Raw genomic sequence first — 16,304 nt, 5'->3', positions numbered from 1 at the left:
TCTTATTGTCAATGTTAGAATATGCCTAAAAACTAATCGCTTTGTTAGTTTCAAGGGTTATATATTTCGCACATATATTATTAATTAAAAAAAAAGAGTTTTTTCATACTTTACAAATTTTCTGTCTCACTTTTATCTTTATGTTGTAGTTGTATATTACATTTATATTAGCTATACGCATATGACATGTGAAAAGTCCCGATGAGTTTTAATAAACGTCATCAAATTGTTTCTTACATAAGCAATCTGTTTAGGCAATAGTATTGTATAGTGAGTGTGTGGTATATCATCATAGTATATCAATTGAGGATATTAGACATAGTAGGTATATATATAGGTAAACAATAAAACTGTTTGATGGTTAAAGAAGTGATCAACGGTTATTATATTGTATTGTTTATCAAACGTGACTGTTGAACGATGATCACATGAGCATTAATATGAAGTTAATGATACATTGAAATCATACTAGTGTATAGATCCTTTGACGTGAGATATCACAGTTGTGTTTCGTTCTAGAACATATGGTTCATATGGTGTATACCATGAGGCTAATCATGTCTCGCTCAGAAGCAGCTTTGATCATATGTTGCTTGAACAACAGGACAAATGATGATCATATAGAGATCCGTCAGCTCGACTGCTCCCGAGTTTTCATACAAATATCGAGAAACATGAAAATCCAAGACGTTGACCAATGTAGATAAAAGTCCACATGAAAAGAGTTTCGATGTGACATGTTTTGAGGTATGACTTGATATTCGAAAATATTAAATATTGGATTTCGACATTTCATGAATCTAAGTTTAATCGAGATGTAACGACGGAAAAATTGAAGTATATGGTAAGTGTGAGTAAGAAAGAGTCATTTAACATTATGTAAAACTTGTACTTCATTGTAATATAGGGTTATAGGACATTGTTAAATGATACCACATGATCAGTGGGAGCTTCGTTTTGTAGCAGAAAATGAAGTATATCGATTAACGACAGTTTTGGGTTATACAGTGATATAATGAAATATAGTGTCTGATATGGGGTCCACGACTACGTCATTATGAACCTTGAAGGTCACACCCATATTTCAAGGAAGAAAATAGTGTTATGAAAATGAAAATATTTATCCACGGTCGGCTAGCACTTTTCAAAGATAAAAATGGTACTTTTCAGATAAGATCCAAAAAAGGGATAAAATTATTATTTTATATTTTTGAAATTGCTTAGAAAGTAGAACATATAATTTTGGGCACAAATTAATCAACATGTGTTAAAATATTAGTTACTCTTAATTATAAACCAATAGAAATTTGACACATGCTTAACTTGATAAATATTAAGTTTACGCTTAATAAATGAGAGAGAAATATAGAAAAATGAAAGATTTTTCTTCTTCTTCTTCCTTTTGCTGAGAAAAACCTTCATTTGTCTTCTTTGAAGGATGCAAGTCAAGAGATCACTTATTTTAATGATTCAAGATTCCTAACTTCAAATTAAATTACAAGGTACAAGACAGTTTTTATGTTTTTATGTTTTATTTTTCAAAACCATATATAGTTTTTATATTACCATTGTTGTATACGACATGTGCATAATCTAAAAATTTTAATTTCCTTGTCAAAATCCTTCAATCAAACCTACCATACTTGTCAGAGGCTTATACAAAAATACCGATTGTCATATTAATGTACACGTAAGTTTCCCTTTACCAAAATCTCCATATCTCAACACGGTTTCTCTTCTGTGTCATCTCCACCACCACCACCACCACCACCAGCAGCTCTAGATATAGAGTTATTTAAAAATATTCAACTTCAAACGTAAAAAAGAGCCATTGTGAGATTGTTAATTCATGATTTTTCTCTTCCCGCAAAGTTCGGTAGAGTTTCAGTTTCGAAGTCTGATGTTTACCAAGCATCAGTTCCGTGTGGTATCAGTTTCCCAAGTCTGGTCTTTGTTTCTTTTATTTGCTAGGCATGTCTGGCCGGACTTTAAAGCATCTAACACGGCTTGCAAAGCCTATTGGCTTGATATGATTCGCAATTTTGTGAACCATGTCAAAATTAGGGAGATTGGTTTCTTCCCATTGACATATCTATTTCTATGTGTCGAACCCATTTGTCTTATTTAACAAAGTAACCTAAATCCTAGCATTAGCTGTACTTTTCCTTTTTTTTTTTCACTAAAATATTAATGTTTATTAATTTTTTAATATTATATTTTTTTCCCTTACTCTCACTGAAACAAAATCTTGGCTTCACCTTCATCTCTGATTATATACCTCTACAAGTTTTATTTTTTGTTTTGATTTGCAACAATACATGCATGCATGGTAGCATGAAAAAACGCTTAATCAAAAGCACTTTTCCCCGAAAAGTGCTTACCATTTTGTATAAAAATCACTTGAAAAAAGAAAAATGAAATCATGCTTTATCACATGATTACTGTTTAAACCCCAATTCATAATTTTCTTTTTAGCAAACTTTGCTATAAGGTATAGAGCTAAGATCATGTACTGGGGCACTGAAAATTTTAAAAATATAATAATTTTTTATTTTTTATTAAAAATTATATCTACTAAATATTTTTCTTTTACTTATAACGTATAGTATCTTAAACACCATATTTATTAGTTTATTAAGTTAATTTAATTACAAATTTAATTAACTTAATATTTTGCCACTGCTAACTGAAATTTCTTTAGTATGTCTTTGATCACGTGCATTAACAAACTTAATTTTGCAACTCTATCAGAAAATTTAATGTATAAATTGCAACTTAATGTGGATAGATTAATTAATTGTTTCATTTATAATATTCTTTTCTCTTCATCCTTTTCAGTTTCTTACTGTCCTAAATGTCTTCAAAAAATGGCATCAAACTCATCAAAACGCAACAAAATTTGCAGCATTTAGCTCAAGGAAAATTGTGGAAATTTGTAGCCATTTCAGGGTTCCTTCTCTTCTTGTTCTACATTTTGTTTTTGAACCATTTTTTTAAACATTCTTCACATCATTTAGCTCTCTCTAAACTCATATGGCCAGCTAATTCATCTCCCTCTCCTCCCACCAATATTAGCCACATTGTTTTTGGCATTGCGGGCTCCTTAAAGGGATGGCAAGTTAGAAAACCATACATTGAATCATGGTGGCAAAAAAATGCGACAAGGGGGTACCTGTTTTTAGATATTCCTCCTACTAAGGAGTTTTTGCCATGGCCATTGTCATCGCCACCCTTCAGGGTCAGTGAAGACATCTCTCATTATGCGAAAAATATGAAGTTTCAGATTCGAGTATTTCATATGATTCTAGAAGTGTTCAGAGAGGAAAATAAAGATGTGAGATGGTACGTGATGACAGACGATGACACTGTTCTGTTTGTTGATAATTTGGTTAATATGCTAGCAAAGTATGACCACGCTCAAAACCTTTACATTGGGACAAATTCTGAGTGCATTACATCAAATTATGTTGCTTCTTTTGGCATGGCTTTTGGTGGAGCTGGAATTGCCTTGAGCTATCCTCTAGTTAAACAACTAGTAGGAAAGCTAGATGAATGTCTGGAGAGATACCAGAATTTGTTTGCCAGCGACTTCATGTTATACTCCTGTTTGACAGATTTCGGAGTTGCCCTCACTCCCCAGAAGGGTTTTCATCAGGTAAATCGTGCACATTTATATTTTGAATAAAATTAAACGTACAAACAAATTGTATAAATTTATTTTTGCAAAAGTGATACAACAGTTTGTGATTAGATAATGTGATTATTTACATTTCTTCTCACTTTGAAATAACTCAATCAAATATTATCATTTCAGTTTGTATAGATTAGTTTTTACACATAGTCTTGCTCTTATATTTTTATTCTCTCATAATTGCATAAGCTCTCATTAACTCATTGCAAAATAATGTAATGTTGTTGGATCACTTATTTTAGCTAAGTTTTTGCAGATTGATCTACACGATGACATATCAGGTTTTCTATCAGCTCATCCTCAGTCTCCGGTGCTATCCCTCCACCACATTGATGCCATAAACCCGATCTTTCCCTTTCTCGATCGTTCAGAATCCATAAACCATCTGATGAAGGCTGCAAAAGTTGACAGTTCACGTCTCTTGCAGCAAACGATATGCTACCACAGGCATAACAACTGGTCTTTCTCCATCTCCTGGGGCTACTCGGTGCATATATATGAAACGATATACCCTCGAAATGTTCTGGTGAAACCCCTTCAGACATTTCTGTCATGGCAAGAGAACGATAGGCCGCCACTTTTCATGTTTGACACCCGGGATGTCCAGAATAATTCATGTGAAACACCCCATGTTTTCTTCTTCCATTCCTTGAATAATTCTGCAGGAAACCAAGTTGTTACAACCTATATCCGAGCACCACCCAGAAACCTGCCACCTTGTATGATCCTTGACAATCATTCTGCAGATTCCATTTACAAAATTCAAGTTTTTTCTCCTGCAACAAGAAGCAAAGAGGTGAGTTATCCTTATCAATGCTTTTACTATATATCACATTTCTCAGGTTTTTTCAGAAATGCTCTTTTTGTTTCTTCCAGGAGGGAAAAATCGAATGTTGTGACGTTGAGGAGATGAATGAGATGGATGTAGCTGAAATCAAGTTAAGGGCATGCCGGGAAGATGAAAGTATTTAATATTTTCCTAAATTCGATTCAAAATTTCTATGTTCAGCAAGAACTCTTCATGTTCCAGAGTTCTTGGCGAATTTTCCAGCTGATTTATGCAAGAAATCAGTGTGCAAGAACGTTGATTATCTTCTGTATCGTAATTTATAGTTATCTTCAATTTTCATTTACCGCCCAGCAATCATCTGAGCCGAAAAGATCAAGAATCAGATATCAAATGGACCAAGCAAAAGCAGATTAAATCGAGGCACAACTTTGAAACAAATTGCCAAAAAATAGAAATTTATGGAATTATTTTGTTATACAACCCAGCTTTACCAAGACTAATTCCGAATTTTCAACATGTATACTCAAGATACCTTATTATATGGTTCTAAATTCCCATGAATCCAATTGACATCTTATACCTACATTTCTGAAACCAACAACTTTGAGACTTCAAAGCTCATCATTGACAGCTGACAACGCCTTTTCCTCATCGTGAGCCTTTTGAATTCCGATCAAACGAGCATAATCCACCCACCTGTCAATGCAAATTGAACGTTGTAAGTGGTGACATGTCGAATTATCCTGACCACACCTTTTTGGGAGGATAGAAACAGGATCTTACAATAATGAACCCAAGTATGTGTTGCCAGTTCGGACAGCGAAACAAACTGCACTGAGTATGAGCTTGTGCTTGTGCAGTAAGGGCTCCAAAATCCGCTGTTCAATAACACCTGCCAACACTTGGTACCTGTCGAATACAACTACAGCTTAAGTAAAATTTTTCTCAGCAAAAAGCCTTCATCCATTTCCTCATCATTTCTATTTGTTTGGGTTACACTTTAAGGCATAATTTACCCCAGCATCCCAGAAATTTATCATCAACAACACCACATTTTTTTTCAAGAAATTTACAGGTCTATCAAATTTCAGCTAGCACAAGTGATAAAGTGATTTTAGATGGTCTTAGCATGAAATTTTGAGAAAATATGACCTAGTAAATTAGAAATAAATGCTTTGATGAGAAAAGATGACTTCCGATCATCAAGCTGATTACTGAGGCATATATGAGCCTTCAACAGCCAAACTCAAGTTAATGACCTCTTGCAACATGACAATACTGAATAATAACTCGGTTGCAAGCTAACTGCCAAATATCATCAAGGTTTGCAAGATTAGGAAGAAATCAAAAAATGGAATTGCCAAAAATTGTTTGAGACTTCATATCATTTTGTAAAGATATTTAACATAGCAAAGTGGCATATATAATATGTATTACCAATACCATATAAAAAACAAATCGTAAAGGCAGCTCCAGAAATAATAGCCAAACCAGGATCTGAACAAAGTGATATTTATCTGAACCCACATACCTGAGGTTGCTAGAAACTGCCATATAAACACCATAGGCAGCACTGGTGGAAAATATGGGCACATTTTCAACTTCAGCAGCAGCATTATTATTGACAGTCTTCCGTGCATTAATAAAAGCATTTGTCACAGCTGTACCAACCTAGGAAAACAAAATTGAATTAAAATGCTTGTGTATTCAGATTTCAGATGTTGAATAGAATAATCAAATCTGAAAGACAGTAATATTAACAGAAAATTTATAAACACCTCAAGTACTTCATGTTGCTCAGAAATTTAAAACTTCTTCAGAAATGAGAGAAACACAAGCACAATTTACAAAGAAATGATTGAAGGCAAAAAGCAAAACCTAGCCCGAAGACAGCTTCTATAGTGCATCAGGAGAGTTTAACTTGTGGCCAAGTCACCATTATACTTTTTTTTTAATCCAACTATCACCAACCATCCTTATATGTTCACAGAGTCCTATATTGATGATTATAGCCAAACTCTGCAACATGAAAAGTTCAGAAACCTGTGGGATATAATATCACAAGGTAGCGAAGGAGTATGGAACCTTCATCTCTCCATTGAAACCAAAGGCCTTAACACACAACCCAACCCTTGCGTTTTAGTAATTAATTTACTACTGGAAAGACACAACTTAAAAACAAAACACTGATACCATTTACCTATTTCTTTCAATCTTTATATTCCAATTATGGGGTACAGCAAAATTTATTTTTCATCGATGCATAAGGTGCTCTACTTTATACAAACATGAAGCTTTAAAGCAACCACATTCATATAATTAAAACCTCAAATTCAATCTATTATAAATTTTATGAACATATTATTTAAATTGGTTTCTCTTAAGCATGGCTGCATGTCGTGGGTGTAAAAGGTCAGTATTATTACTTGATAAGCTCTGAACCAAAGTAATACAACAAATGACCCATGCATCAAATTGCTTTAAATGAGTCATGATTTATAGTTTATTTTTTTACAAACATGTCATGTTCCTGTATATATCCTCATTGATAATGAAAATCTTACTAAGGTCACAAAGAGAATGATAAAAAATAAAAAGAACAGAGAAGCCTGTGGCAAAATCAAGGAACTTCCTATAAGAGAAAAAGTAATATACCAGTGATGAAGTGGTACCAACTGCAAACAGCTTTGCCCCATTTCGCTGCAGAATATACACAAACAACACAAAATGAAAAGGTTTTACTCTGCACAAGAAAACTGCAATTCAAATTAAATAAATGCAACACATAAGAATATCTCCTTACCGCTATGGCACCTAATCTATGCAAAAATGAATATGAAGTTCCAGCAAGAGCAACCTGCATAGAAAATTTACTGATCAGATGACTTGTGTAGTTCAAATTTTACTAGAAACAAACTTTCCAGCATTTGGTCAGTATGGAACCTGAAATGCATTATCTGGACAGTTGTGGAAGAACTTGGCGATAGGTCCAGCACTTGCTGCCACAGATGATCGAAGAGAGACAGTGGGAGCAGGAAGATAAACGAGCATGAAATCTGCAATTATGGCCATGACCTAAGAGAAAAATAAATTGAAAACTTAAATGATAAAGCTTATGGAAAAAAAAGCAGGGCACAGACATCCCACATATTATTGACTTCAAAAATTGGCTTTGAAACAACAATTGTATTTTGGCCATTGTAGCAGTGACTTACATAAGATAATACTTTTCTCAACTAAGAAACCTAAGTCAATCCCCAAAAGTAAAATAATGTTATCAAGGCAAAGATCTTATGAACAACACATGAATAACTATCTTCTCAATTTTATATCCCAAAAATCAATTAATATTTCAATTTAGGGTGCAGAAATGGACAAATCAAAAGAATAATGAATCAATTCAATTTATGACTGCAACATATCAGAAAAATTGCCTTAGGTGAACATTGATATTGAGCACCCGCTATAAGAGCAATCCATTCACATAATAATAGGCAATACTTAAAAAAAGAAAAAAAAAAACATAAATCATATCACCCTTTCAGCTAAGGAATAACAAACTTGCAGCTAAAGCAAAAATAATCTGGTTATGAAAGAAAAGAACCATACCACATCTGCAAAAACTATTTCCAGCTCGTTGAAAAAATTTTCTCTGCGCCTGTTATATTCTGCTGCAGTCTGGAAAATCAAAGAAAAAGATTAATATTTGCAAGATTTGGATTCTAGGTCAGAAAGCACGAATTGTGAAGCATCCAGCAAAGCAAAGCTTTTCTCATCAATTCCATGATTTACTGTCTTATTATGGCTTATATAAACATGGCCAACAAATCAATTGAGACTATACAAAAACATAGCATCTAACAATAACATGTTGACACCGAATACCAGCAATAACACTGCTCCAAAATACTTGCCTGTCAGCCCACCTTGGTTTAGGTCAACATTTCAATCTGATCACTCATCAAAGTCAATACAAATTTTGTTTGATGTTCCTTGACTGACCATCATTGAATAAACAAAACCGGCCTCAGGGAAGTCTTAATAAAAGATGTAATTCTACGTAATCTTTTACAACTCACTGTACAGAGGAAGCTTTAGACGCAATCCTGGCATAATCCATTCCTCTACCAGTGAACAGCCATTTTAACTACTGCCATTATTCTGAACTCTAACTCCAAAACTTCAAGGCTTTAAAATAATCCCCACTGTTAACATAAAAGAAATCATCAACAGGTGATTTAGCAACTATCATATCGCTTCCTTTACATGTCGTATCTTCATTCATAAACAACGCACCATTAAGGTCTCAACTAGGCCGGCACAGAATCCTACAATCTTTGCAAAGCCAGAAACTTGATCTGCCTCAATCGAACCACACACCCTGAGGGAGCAAATCCATGAACACTAATCAACCAATCTCTCGAAATTAACAATTTGGTTCAGTTGCAGCACTTAAGCAGCATATTAGAATTGAAATTGATTCTAATTATTTTCTTTCTTTCCAATATCCTCTGTTTATAATACCCATGACAAATTTCATTCCTTCATCAATACAAGTTCATAAAAAACCAAGACTTTAACAACCATTTCATTCAAAAACACAAACAAACAAACATGCATCGTCTGAAAACCACAATCACCCAACCAATAAAGTTGAAAAAAAGAAAACAAACCTTGGTGAAGATCCCAACACCACACTCAATAAAAACTTTAGCCAGGAAAAGATCATCAGCCAATAACCTCTCTTTAAACCCACCAAAGTGCATCAACCAACGAAACAACCCAGACTTTTCAAGTTCAAAATACCTCGTTAAGACCGCCCCGGGGATTCTCCCATCTCCGATCGCCGCTGCCAAGTCCTTCGGCAGGCTCTCCAACGACCTCTCAGCCTCCGCCAACACCATCATCGCCTCCTCCACGTTCTTGCCTCCCGCATCCTCTCCTCCACCCTCCCCATTGCCACCATTGCCACCATTGTTATTATTATTGTTGTTGTCGTTGTTGTTGTTAATGCTGTTGTTACCGTCGCCTCCAGAGGAGAAGACAAGAAAAGGGGAGGTAGTTTTGGTCGAGGCGGTGATGCCGGCGTGGGGGAGGGGGAGGTGGAGGTGGAGGTGGTGGGGGAGAAGGAGGGGAGATGGACGGCGGAGGATGAGTTTTGGGGTGAAGTTATTGATGTTGTTGTAGTTGTTGGGAAGGGAAACAGTCGAAGCAAAGAAGCAGGCGGCAATGGACATTATTGTTGTTGTAAATTGTAATGGCAGCCGAGGTGACGGTGGCTGTTGTGAGAGACGAGAGGGGTTAATGAAGAAGTTGACGTTGAAGTTAGGTTTAGCTGGCGTTGTTGGGAACTCCGCCCGACTGAGAAGAAGAGAGTTTTTCCTTTGGTCTTCACCCACTCCATGTAATCTTATGAATGGAATGACTCACCCTTTTGCTTCATTTTGAAATTTTATGAAGTTACTATTATACCCCTTAAACAACAAGTTGACCAGAGTAATCTATAGTAAAATTGGGGATATTAATTAAAATCGACAAAATTTTTTTCGCGTAAACCTTTTTAGGCAAACGTACATTGGTTTTAACTTTATAAACAAATTTATTTATAATTCTAAAAATACCCTTCTGACTTATTACATCACTTTCAACAATTCTATGTATGGGATGTGAAGGGTCGTACAGGGTCCGTAGGTGCGTATAGGATGCATGAGTGCATTGGTGAGTGCAAGGTGCGTGCGGGTGCGTTTGGGTGCGTACATAATACGTGGATTCGTACAGAATGCTGGGTGCATGCAAAGTGTGTACAAGGTACGTGGATGCGTAAAAAATATAAATATGCACACACCCTTTTATATATATATATATATATAAAATAATAATTTTTATATATTTAATTATTTATAAATAAATATATAAAAATTATTATTATTTATATATATTATATTAAATATTATAATATTATTAATTTAATAAAATATATATAAATAATAATAATTTATATATATATATATATATATTATATTATTATATATATATATTATATTTTATATATATTAAATATTATAATATAATATAATATTTAAAAAATATAATAAATATATATAATAATATAATATATGTTTAAAAATTATTATTATTTATATATATTATATTAAATATTATAATATTTAATATATATATTTATTATATTTTTTAAATATTATATTATATTATTATATATATATATTAATTCATGTTATATTTGATAAAGTAATTATCAGATCAATTATTGAAAAAATAAATAAATAAATAAAATTAACGTACGATTCAAACCAAATCATGTTCGAGTTTGTTGAGCACATTTTAAAGTTTTGAGCTTAAATTGAGTTTTGGTACAATAATTGAGTAAAAAATAATTAAAACAATATTATTTTAATGTGTATTAATTAAAACGATATTATTTTAGTTAATTTATATTAAAATTTTCTAAACTTTTAAGTTTGATGACTTAAATATTGAAATTTTCTAAACTCGAGTTCAAACTCGAAAATATTTAATTTTTAGACTTAAACTTGAGTTTAAACTCATTTGAATCGAATTTGTTTTAAACTCATTCAAACTGAATTTATTTTAAACTCATTCAAATCAAATTTATTTTAAATTTATTCAAACCAAATTTATTTTTAAATTCTAACAAACTTAACTCAGTTTTAATCTAACTGGAATATGATAACTCAAAATGAGTCATATGAGTTAATTCATATGTAAGCCAATCTTGATTATGGTGAAAAAATACTCGAATAAATTGAATAATACTATTATCCCATCTTGATTAAAGGCGAATCTAACAGTAAAAAATACTCAAAGACATCGAAATAAGCTTGATTGAAACACCAATTATATTATAACTGTCGATAAAACCACTGAAATAACTTTAAAAATTTACTTATATTATAACAAAAGTTCTTAAATAAATTTGAAATCAATTAAAAAATCGAATGCAATATTAGAAAAATATCATTACACATATTACTACATTATAAACAAAAAAAAATTATTGTCAATATATCTTGACAATAATATTGAGACTATAAATTTTACCAGAATATTAAATTTCATGTTAATATTTATGAATTTCATATATTCTTTTTAAATTAAAAAAATATTTCCTTTGTTATTTTCATATTGACAGCAAGTGTGTTACACACTCTGAAACATGCGTAAGAAATAGAAAAAATCTTTGTAGGGTACTAGTGTGGTCCAGTCTAGTTGTCGGTGAGAGAACACAATAATTGATAGGATAAATGTAATTTTAGTATAAAATACCATTATCATATTATTATAATTTAGGTAATATTGTAAATACAATTGTATATTTCTACCTTTAAATAAACTTTGTATTTCTCCTCATACATCAATGAGAATAGTCATTCTAAAATTTTATATGGTATCAAAACTTCTATAAGTCCTTTTGTCTCCTTCTTGTTTTACAGTTATAAGTTTTTCTCTTATTTCTTCCTTCTTCTTTCTCTCACCATAACTTTCCACGGTTCACCACTCAAAGAATCCAACCCCAAGGATCAAACAATCTATTCGTTTATCTGTTTCTTCACCTATGTCCTCCTCAAATCGATTTCATCCTTCCTTTGGTGTCAGTAACATTCACAGTCATGTGAGCAAATTTCTTACCTTCTTTAACTATCTTCTTTAGAAATCTCTCTTTTACCCTTTTTTCCAAGAATATGATGTCTTAGATCATATCGATGGCACCGGTGTTTGTCCGCTTGATCAAATTACTAGATTTCATAATATTTCAATTCCTAATCATGTTGCCCAACTATGACACTAGATTGATTCTCTTGTTTTATCATGGATGCAATCCACAGTATCTACTGATATCCTTTACACTTTTCTTAAACCAAATGTTTCTCTAACTGCTAAACAAGCTCGGCTTGCCATTGAACAATTGTTCAAAGATCAAGCTTATTCCCAATCGTTACAACTCAAATTTGAATTTTGCAGTACTCTGAAGGGTGACCTGTCCATTGATACTTACCTTCAAAAGTTGAAAAATCTTTTTGATTCCTTTTGTTCTGTTGTTCATCAACTTACAAAAGATGACCTTATTTTTCAGATTCTTGAAAGATTACCTAATGAATATGAAAGTTTGATAATTATTATCAGTTAACAAAAACCTTTACCCATCTTTTGTTAAAGTTTGAAATGATTTATATCTTCAAGAATGGTGTGTGTCTCGCCATAAAAAGTCCTCCACAAATACTACCCAACAAGCCATTGTCGCAAATCAATTTTCTTCTAGTTGGGGCAAGTCATATTCCAATAATTGTTCTTCCACTTGGTCTTTTTATGGTTTTAATCAATCCCAATGTGGTCATTTTTCTTTTAGTCCACGCTTCTCCAGTCAACGTAATTTCTATTCTTCTAATTCTTATAACAATGATTCTGGGGTATTTGGTAATCGTCCACAGTTTACTAATAAAAACTTCAGTTACTCTATCTAATGTCAATCACACTGTAAAGGATTGTCCTCAAATTTCTCATCCATCTTTTAGTTCTCAATCTCTAGATAATTTTTCCAAATCTTTTGCTACCCTACATTTACAAGAACCTCCTCTCACCTCTTGAATGCCAAATATTGGTGCTTCATCTCATAGGACTCTTTTTATAGGTACTTTAATTTTTGTTGTTCCTTATTCTAGACTTGAAAAGATAGTTTTTGGTGATGGTTCTGTTTATTATATTTCTCACATTGGTTATTCAACCATTCACACCCCATCTAAATCATTTTTTCATGAATAATGTTATTTTGTTCTTAACTTGACTCATAATATTCTTTCTATTAAGAAATTTACCCATAATAATTCTTGTAGTATTAATTTTGATAAGTTTGGTTTTTGTGTTAAGGATCTTTGGAGTCATCATCCTCTTCACAGTTGCAATTACCCTGGTGATCTCTATTTGTTCTCATCTTTCTCGGATGGTCAAGCTTCAATTTCAATGCAATTCAGTTACTTGGCATACAAAAATTTGTCTAACATCTAACATTAATGTTTAGGCCATCCGAGACATTCTGTTTTGTCTTAAGTTTTTCGTTTTAATAATGTTTCCTCTCCTCTAGATAGGAATTTAATTTTGCCTTGTAATGCTTGTGAACTTGGCCAAAATGTTCATTCTCCTTATTTAAATTCTCGTATACACTCACAAACTCCTTTTGATTTAATATATTCTAATGTTTGGTCTTTTCATGTGTCTTCATTTTCTGGTTTTAAATATTATGTAGTTTTTATGGATGAATATTCTTGCTTTGTATAGGTTTTTCCTTTGAGAAAGAAGGGTGAGGGGTTTATGAGTGATTTGTTATCTTTCATAAATTTGTACAAACTCAATTCTCCAAATCTATCAAAGTCTTTTAAACAAATGGTGGTGAAGAATTTAATAATAATAACATGAAGCAATTTGTAGATATTGTTGGCTTACATTTTCAATTTTCGTGTCCCAATACTCCACAATAGAATAGGGCAACTAAGAGATTTCATTGCATAATTATTAACATGGTACAAACACTTTTGTTTCAAGCTCAATTACCACCAAAGTTTGGAGTTAAAGTTCTACACATTGTTGTTCATCTCTACAATATCTTGCCTACCTCTATCTTGTCGAATATTTCACCTTATACAAAGTTGGCTTTCAAATAACCAACTTTTGATCATTTAAAAGTGTTTGGTAGCTTATGTTATCGAAATTTTTCTGCTAAAGTTTCCAATAAGCTTTCCCCTTGCTATGTACCTTGTATTTTTCTTAGTTATCCAGAAAATTAAAAGGGTTATATATGTTTTGATTCTATTACCAAAATCGTTCACATCTCCCATCATGTCTATTTTTATTATAATATTTTTCCTTATCATGAATTTGTCATAAATAATGGTAAATCTAAAAGTAAAAAAATGATTATTTTCTCTCCCACCAAAAATCTGAATGATTCACTTTCCTCCACTATTACTCACCTAAAATCTAGCTTTCTTAAACCATCACATTCCAATCACCCAATATCCCATGATCTTAGGAATCTTGTCCTACAAAGTCCACTGTCACAACTCATCATTCCAAATTCGCTCCACTACCTTATTTACCTACATCTCAACTTGTACCTTTCTTTTTTAATTCAAATACTTCAATTCCACCAACTGTTCCAACCACTACCCTACCTATTTTGACATCTATACCAATTACAACATCCTTACTCAATTCAAATTCTTGCCTTTTAAACCAAGATTCTCCACATCATTCAAATTTACCTTTTCTTTCTGATAAAATCTCACATTCTTCATCACTTCTATCTCGAAGTGACAATATCTCTTCATCAATGGATCAAGACTTTACACAATAGTCAAGGGTAGACTATGATGAGACATACAGTCTCGTTGTTAAACCCACAATAATTTAAATAGTTTTTTCCTTGATCATTTGTAATGGATGGTCTTTGCATCTATTAGATGTCAAAAATGCCTTCCTTCATGACATTTTGATAGAAGATGTCTACATGTCTCAACCTCGTGGGTTTGTTCATCCTGATTTTCTAAATCATGTCTATAAATTGCATAAAGCGTTGTATGGCTAGAAACAAGCACCTCATGCTTGGTTTCGGTGTTTTACTAATTTTCTTAGAGACAAAAAATTTCAAGGTAGTAAATCTGATCATTCTATATTTATTTACAAAGGCATTAATGGTATGGCCATTATATTCTTGTATATGGATGATATTCTTTTAACAACATCTACTTCTAATTTATTGCACAACTTGTTGAATGTATTAAATAGTGAATCTGCTATATCCAATCTTGGTCTTATTCATTACTTTTTGGGCATTGTTATAACTCCTAATATTAAGGGTCTCTTTTTGGATCAACATAAGTATGTTACTAATTTAATTTAGAAAAGTGGATTGGAATCTGTTGAACCTGCTGCCACTCCAATTGTTAATTTGGAAAAATTATCTACTATCACAAGTCCTTTATTATCTGATCCTACTTAATATCAAAGTCTTGTGGGTGCTTTTCATATCTTACTTTCATAAGACCTAACATTTGTTTCTCTGTAAATCAAGTTTACCAGTTTATGCATCAACTGAGGAAAGCTCATCTTACTGTTGTCAAGCGTATCATTCAATATATCAAAGGAATTCTTCATTATGGTCTCCAAATTTTTAAAGGTAAATGTGATCATCTTTTGGCTTATTTTGATATGGATTGGGCTAGTTGGCCAGACACGATGTCTCACAATAGGCTTTTGTGTCCTTTCGATCCTAATTCAATTTCTTGTCTCGCTAAGAAACAATCCACTGTATCATTTAGTAGTTGTTGAAATTGTCTGGATTCAAAGTATCTTATGAGAACTTTCTGTTCTCTTTGTTGATCCTCTACTTGTTCTTTGTGACAACATCAGTACTATATATATGACGACCAATCCTATCCAACATGCCCGCTCAAAGCATATTGAATTGGATATACACTTTATGTGTGAAAAAGTTGCAACCAAAATGCTCAAAGTTCAATATGTTTCCAATACTGATCAACTTGTTGATTTGTTCACCAAGGGTTGTTAGTGTATACCCTACGAACCATTCATGTTGTCGGTTCTAAGGTTATTTTAATCTCATATGTATATTTATATGAATTATTAATAAAAGAAATAGTCTTTTTGTTTATATGCATAAGTTATTTTTTTCGAGTGAGGAACTTTATTTCATCATCTTATTTTCCATAGAAGGTAAAAGAATAGGTCATTTGTTTCCATCTTTCTCCTTTTGAGCTTGCATGTCTTAAT

General features: G+C 32.5%; 2 protein-coding genes across 2 annotated transcripts; one reads left to right on the top strand and one right to left on the bottom strand.

The window, feature by feature from the left end:
* The first annotated feature begins 2,739 nt into the window (after window positions 1-2,739).
* LOC123224959 lies at window positions 2,740-4,829 on the top strand. Its single transcript, XM_044648759.1, has 3 exons — window positions 2,740-3,655; window positions 3,948-4,487; window positions 4,568-4,829. Exons 1-3 carry the CDS (start codon window positions 2,855-2,857, stop codon window positions 4,661-4,663), a joined length of 1,437 nt encoding a protein of 478 aa, XP_044504694.1. The 5' UTR covers window positions 2,740-2,854; the 3' UTR covers window positions 4,664-4,829.
* A 79-nt stretch (window positions 4,830-4,908) lies between these two features.
* LOC123224960 (protein RETICULATA-RELATED 4, chloroplastic-like) lies at window positions 4,909-9,907 on the bottom strand. Its single transcript, XM_044648760.1, has 8 exons — window positions 9,155-9,907; window positions 8,091-8,159; window positions 7,425-7,556; window positions 7,285-7,338; window positions 7,137-7,181; window positions 6,013-6,152; window positions 5,265-5,390; window positions 4,909-5,177 (listed from the first exon to the last, which is right to left on the bottom strand). The coding sequence occupies exons 1-8, from the start codon at window positions 9,716-9,718 to the stop codon at window positions 5,093-5,095; spliced, it is 1,215 nt and encodes a 404-aa protein (XP_044504695.1). The 5' UTR covers window positions 9,719-9,907; the 3' UTR covers window positions 4,909-5,092.
* Window positions 9,908-16,304: the final 6,397 nt, after the last annotated feature.

This window comes from Mangifera indica, chromosome 9 (assembly GCF_011075055.1).
Source record: "Mangifera indica cultivar Alphonso chromosome 9, CATAS_Mindica_2.1, whole genome shotgun sequence".
Classification (NCBI taxonomy): Eukaryota; Viridiplantae; Streptophyta; class Magnoliopsida; order Sapindales; family Anacardiaceae; genus Mangifera; species Mangifera indica.
The sequence above is the reverse complement of the archived record's forward strand: the minus strand, read 5'-3'. Positions and strand labels throughout refer to the sequence as shown.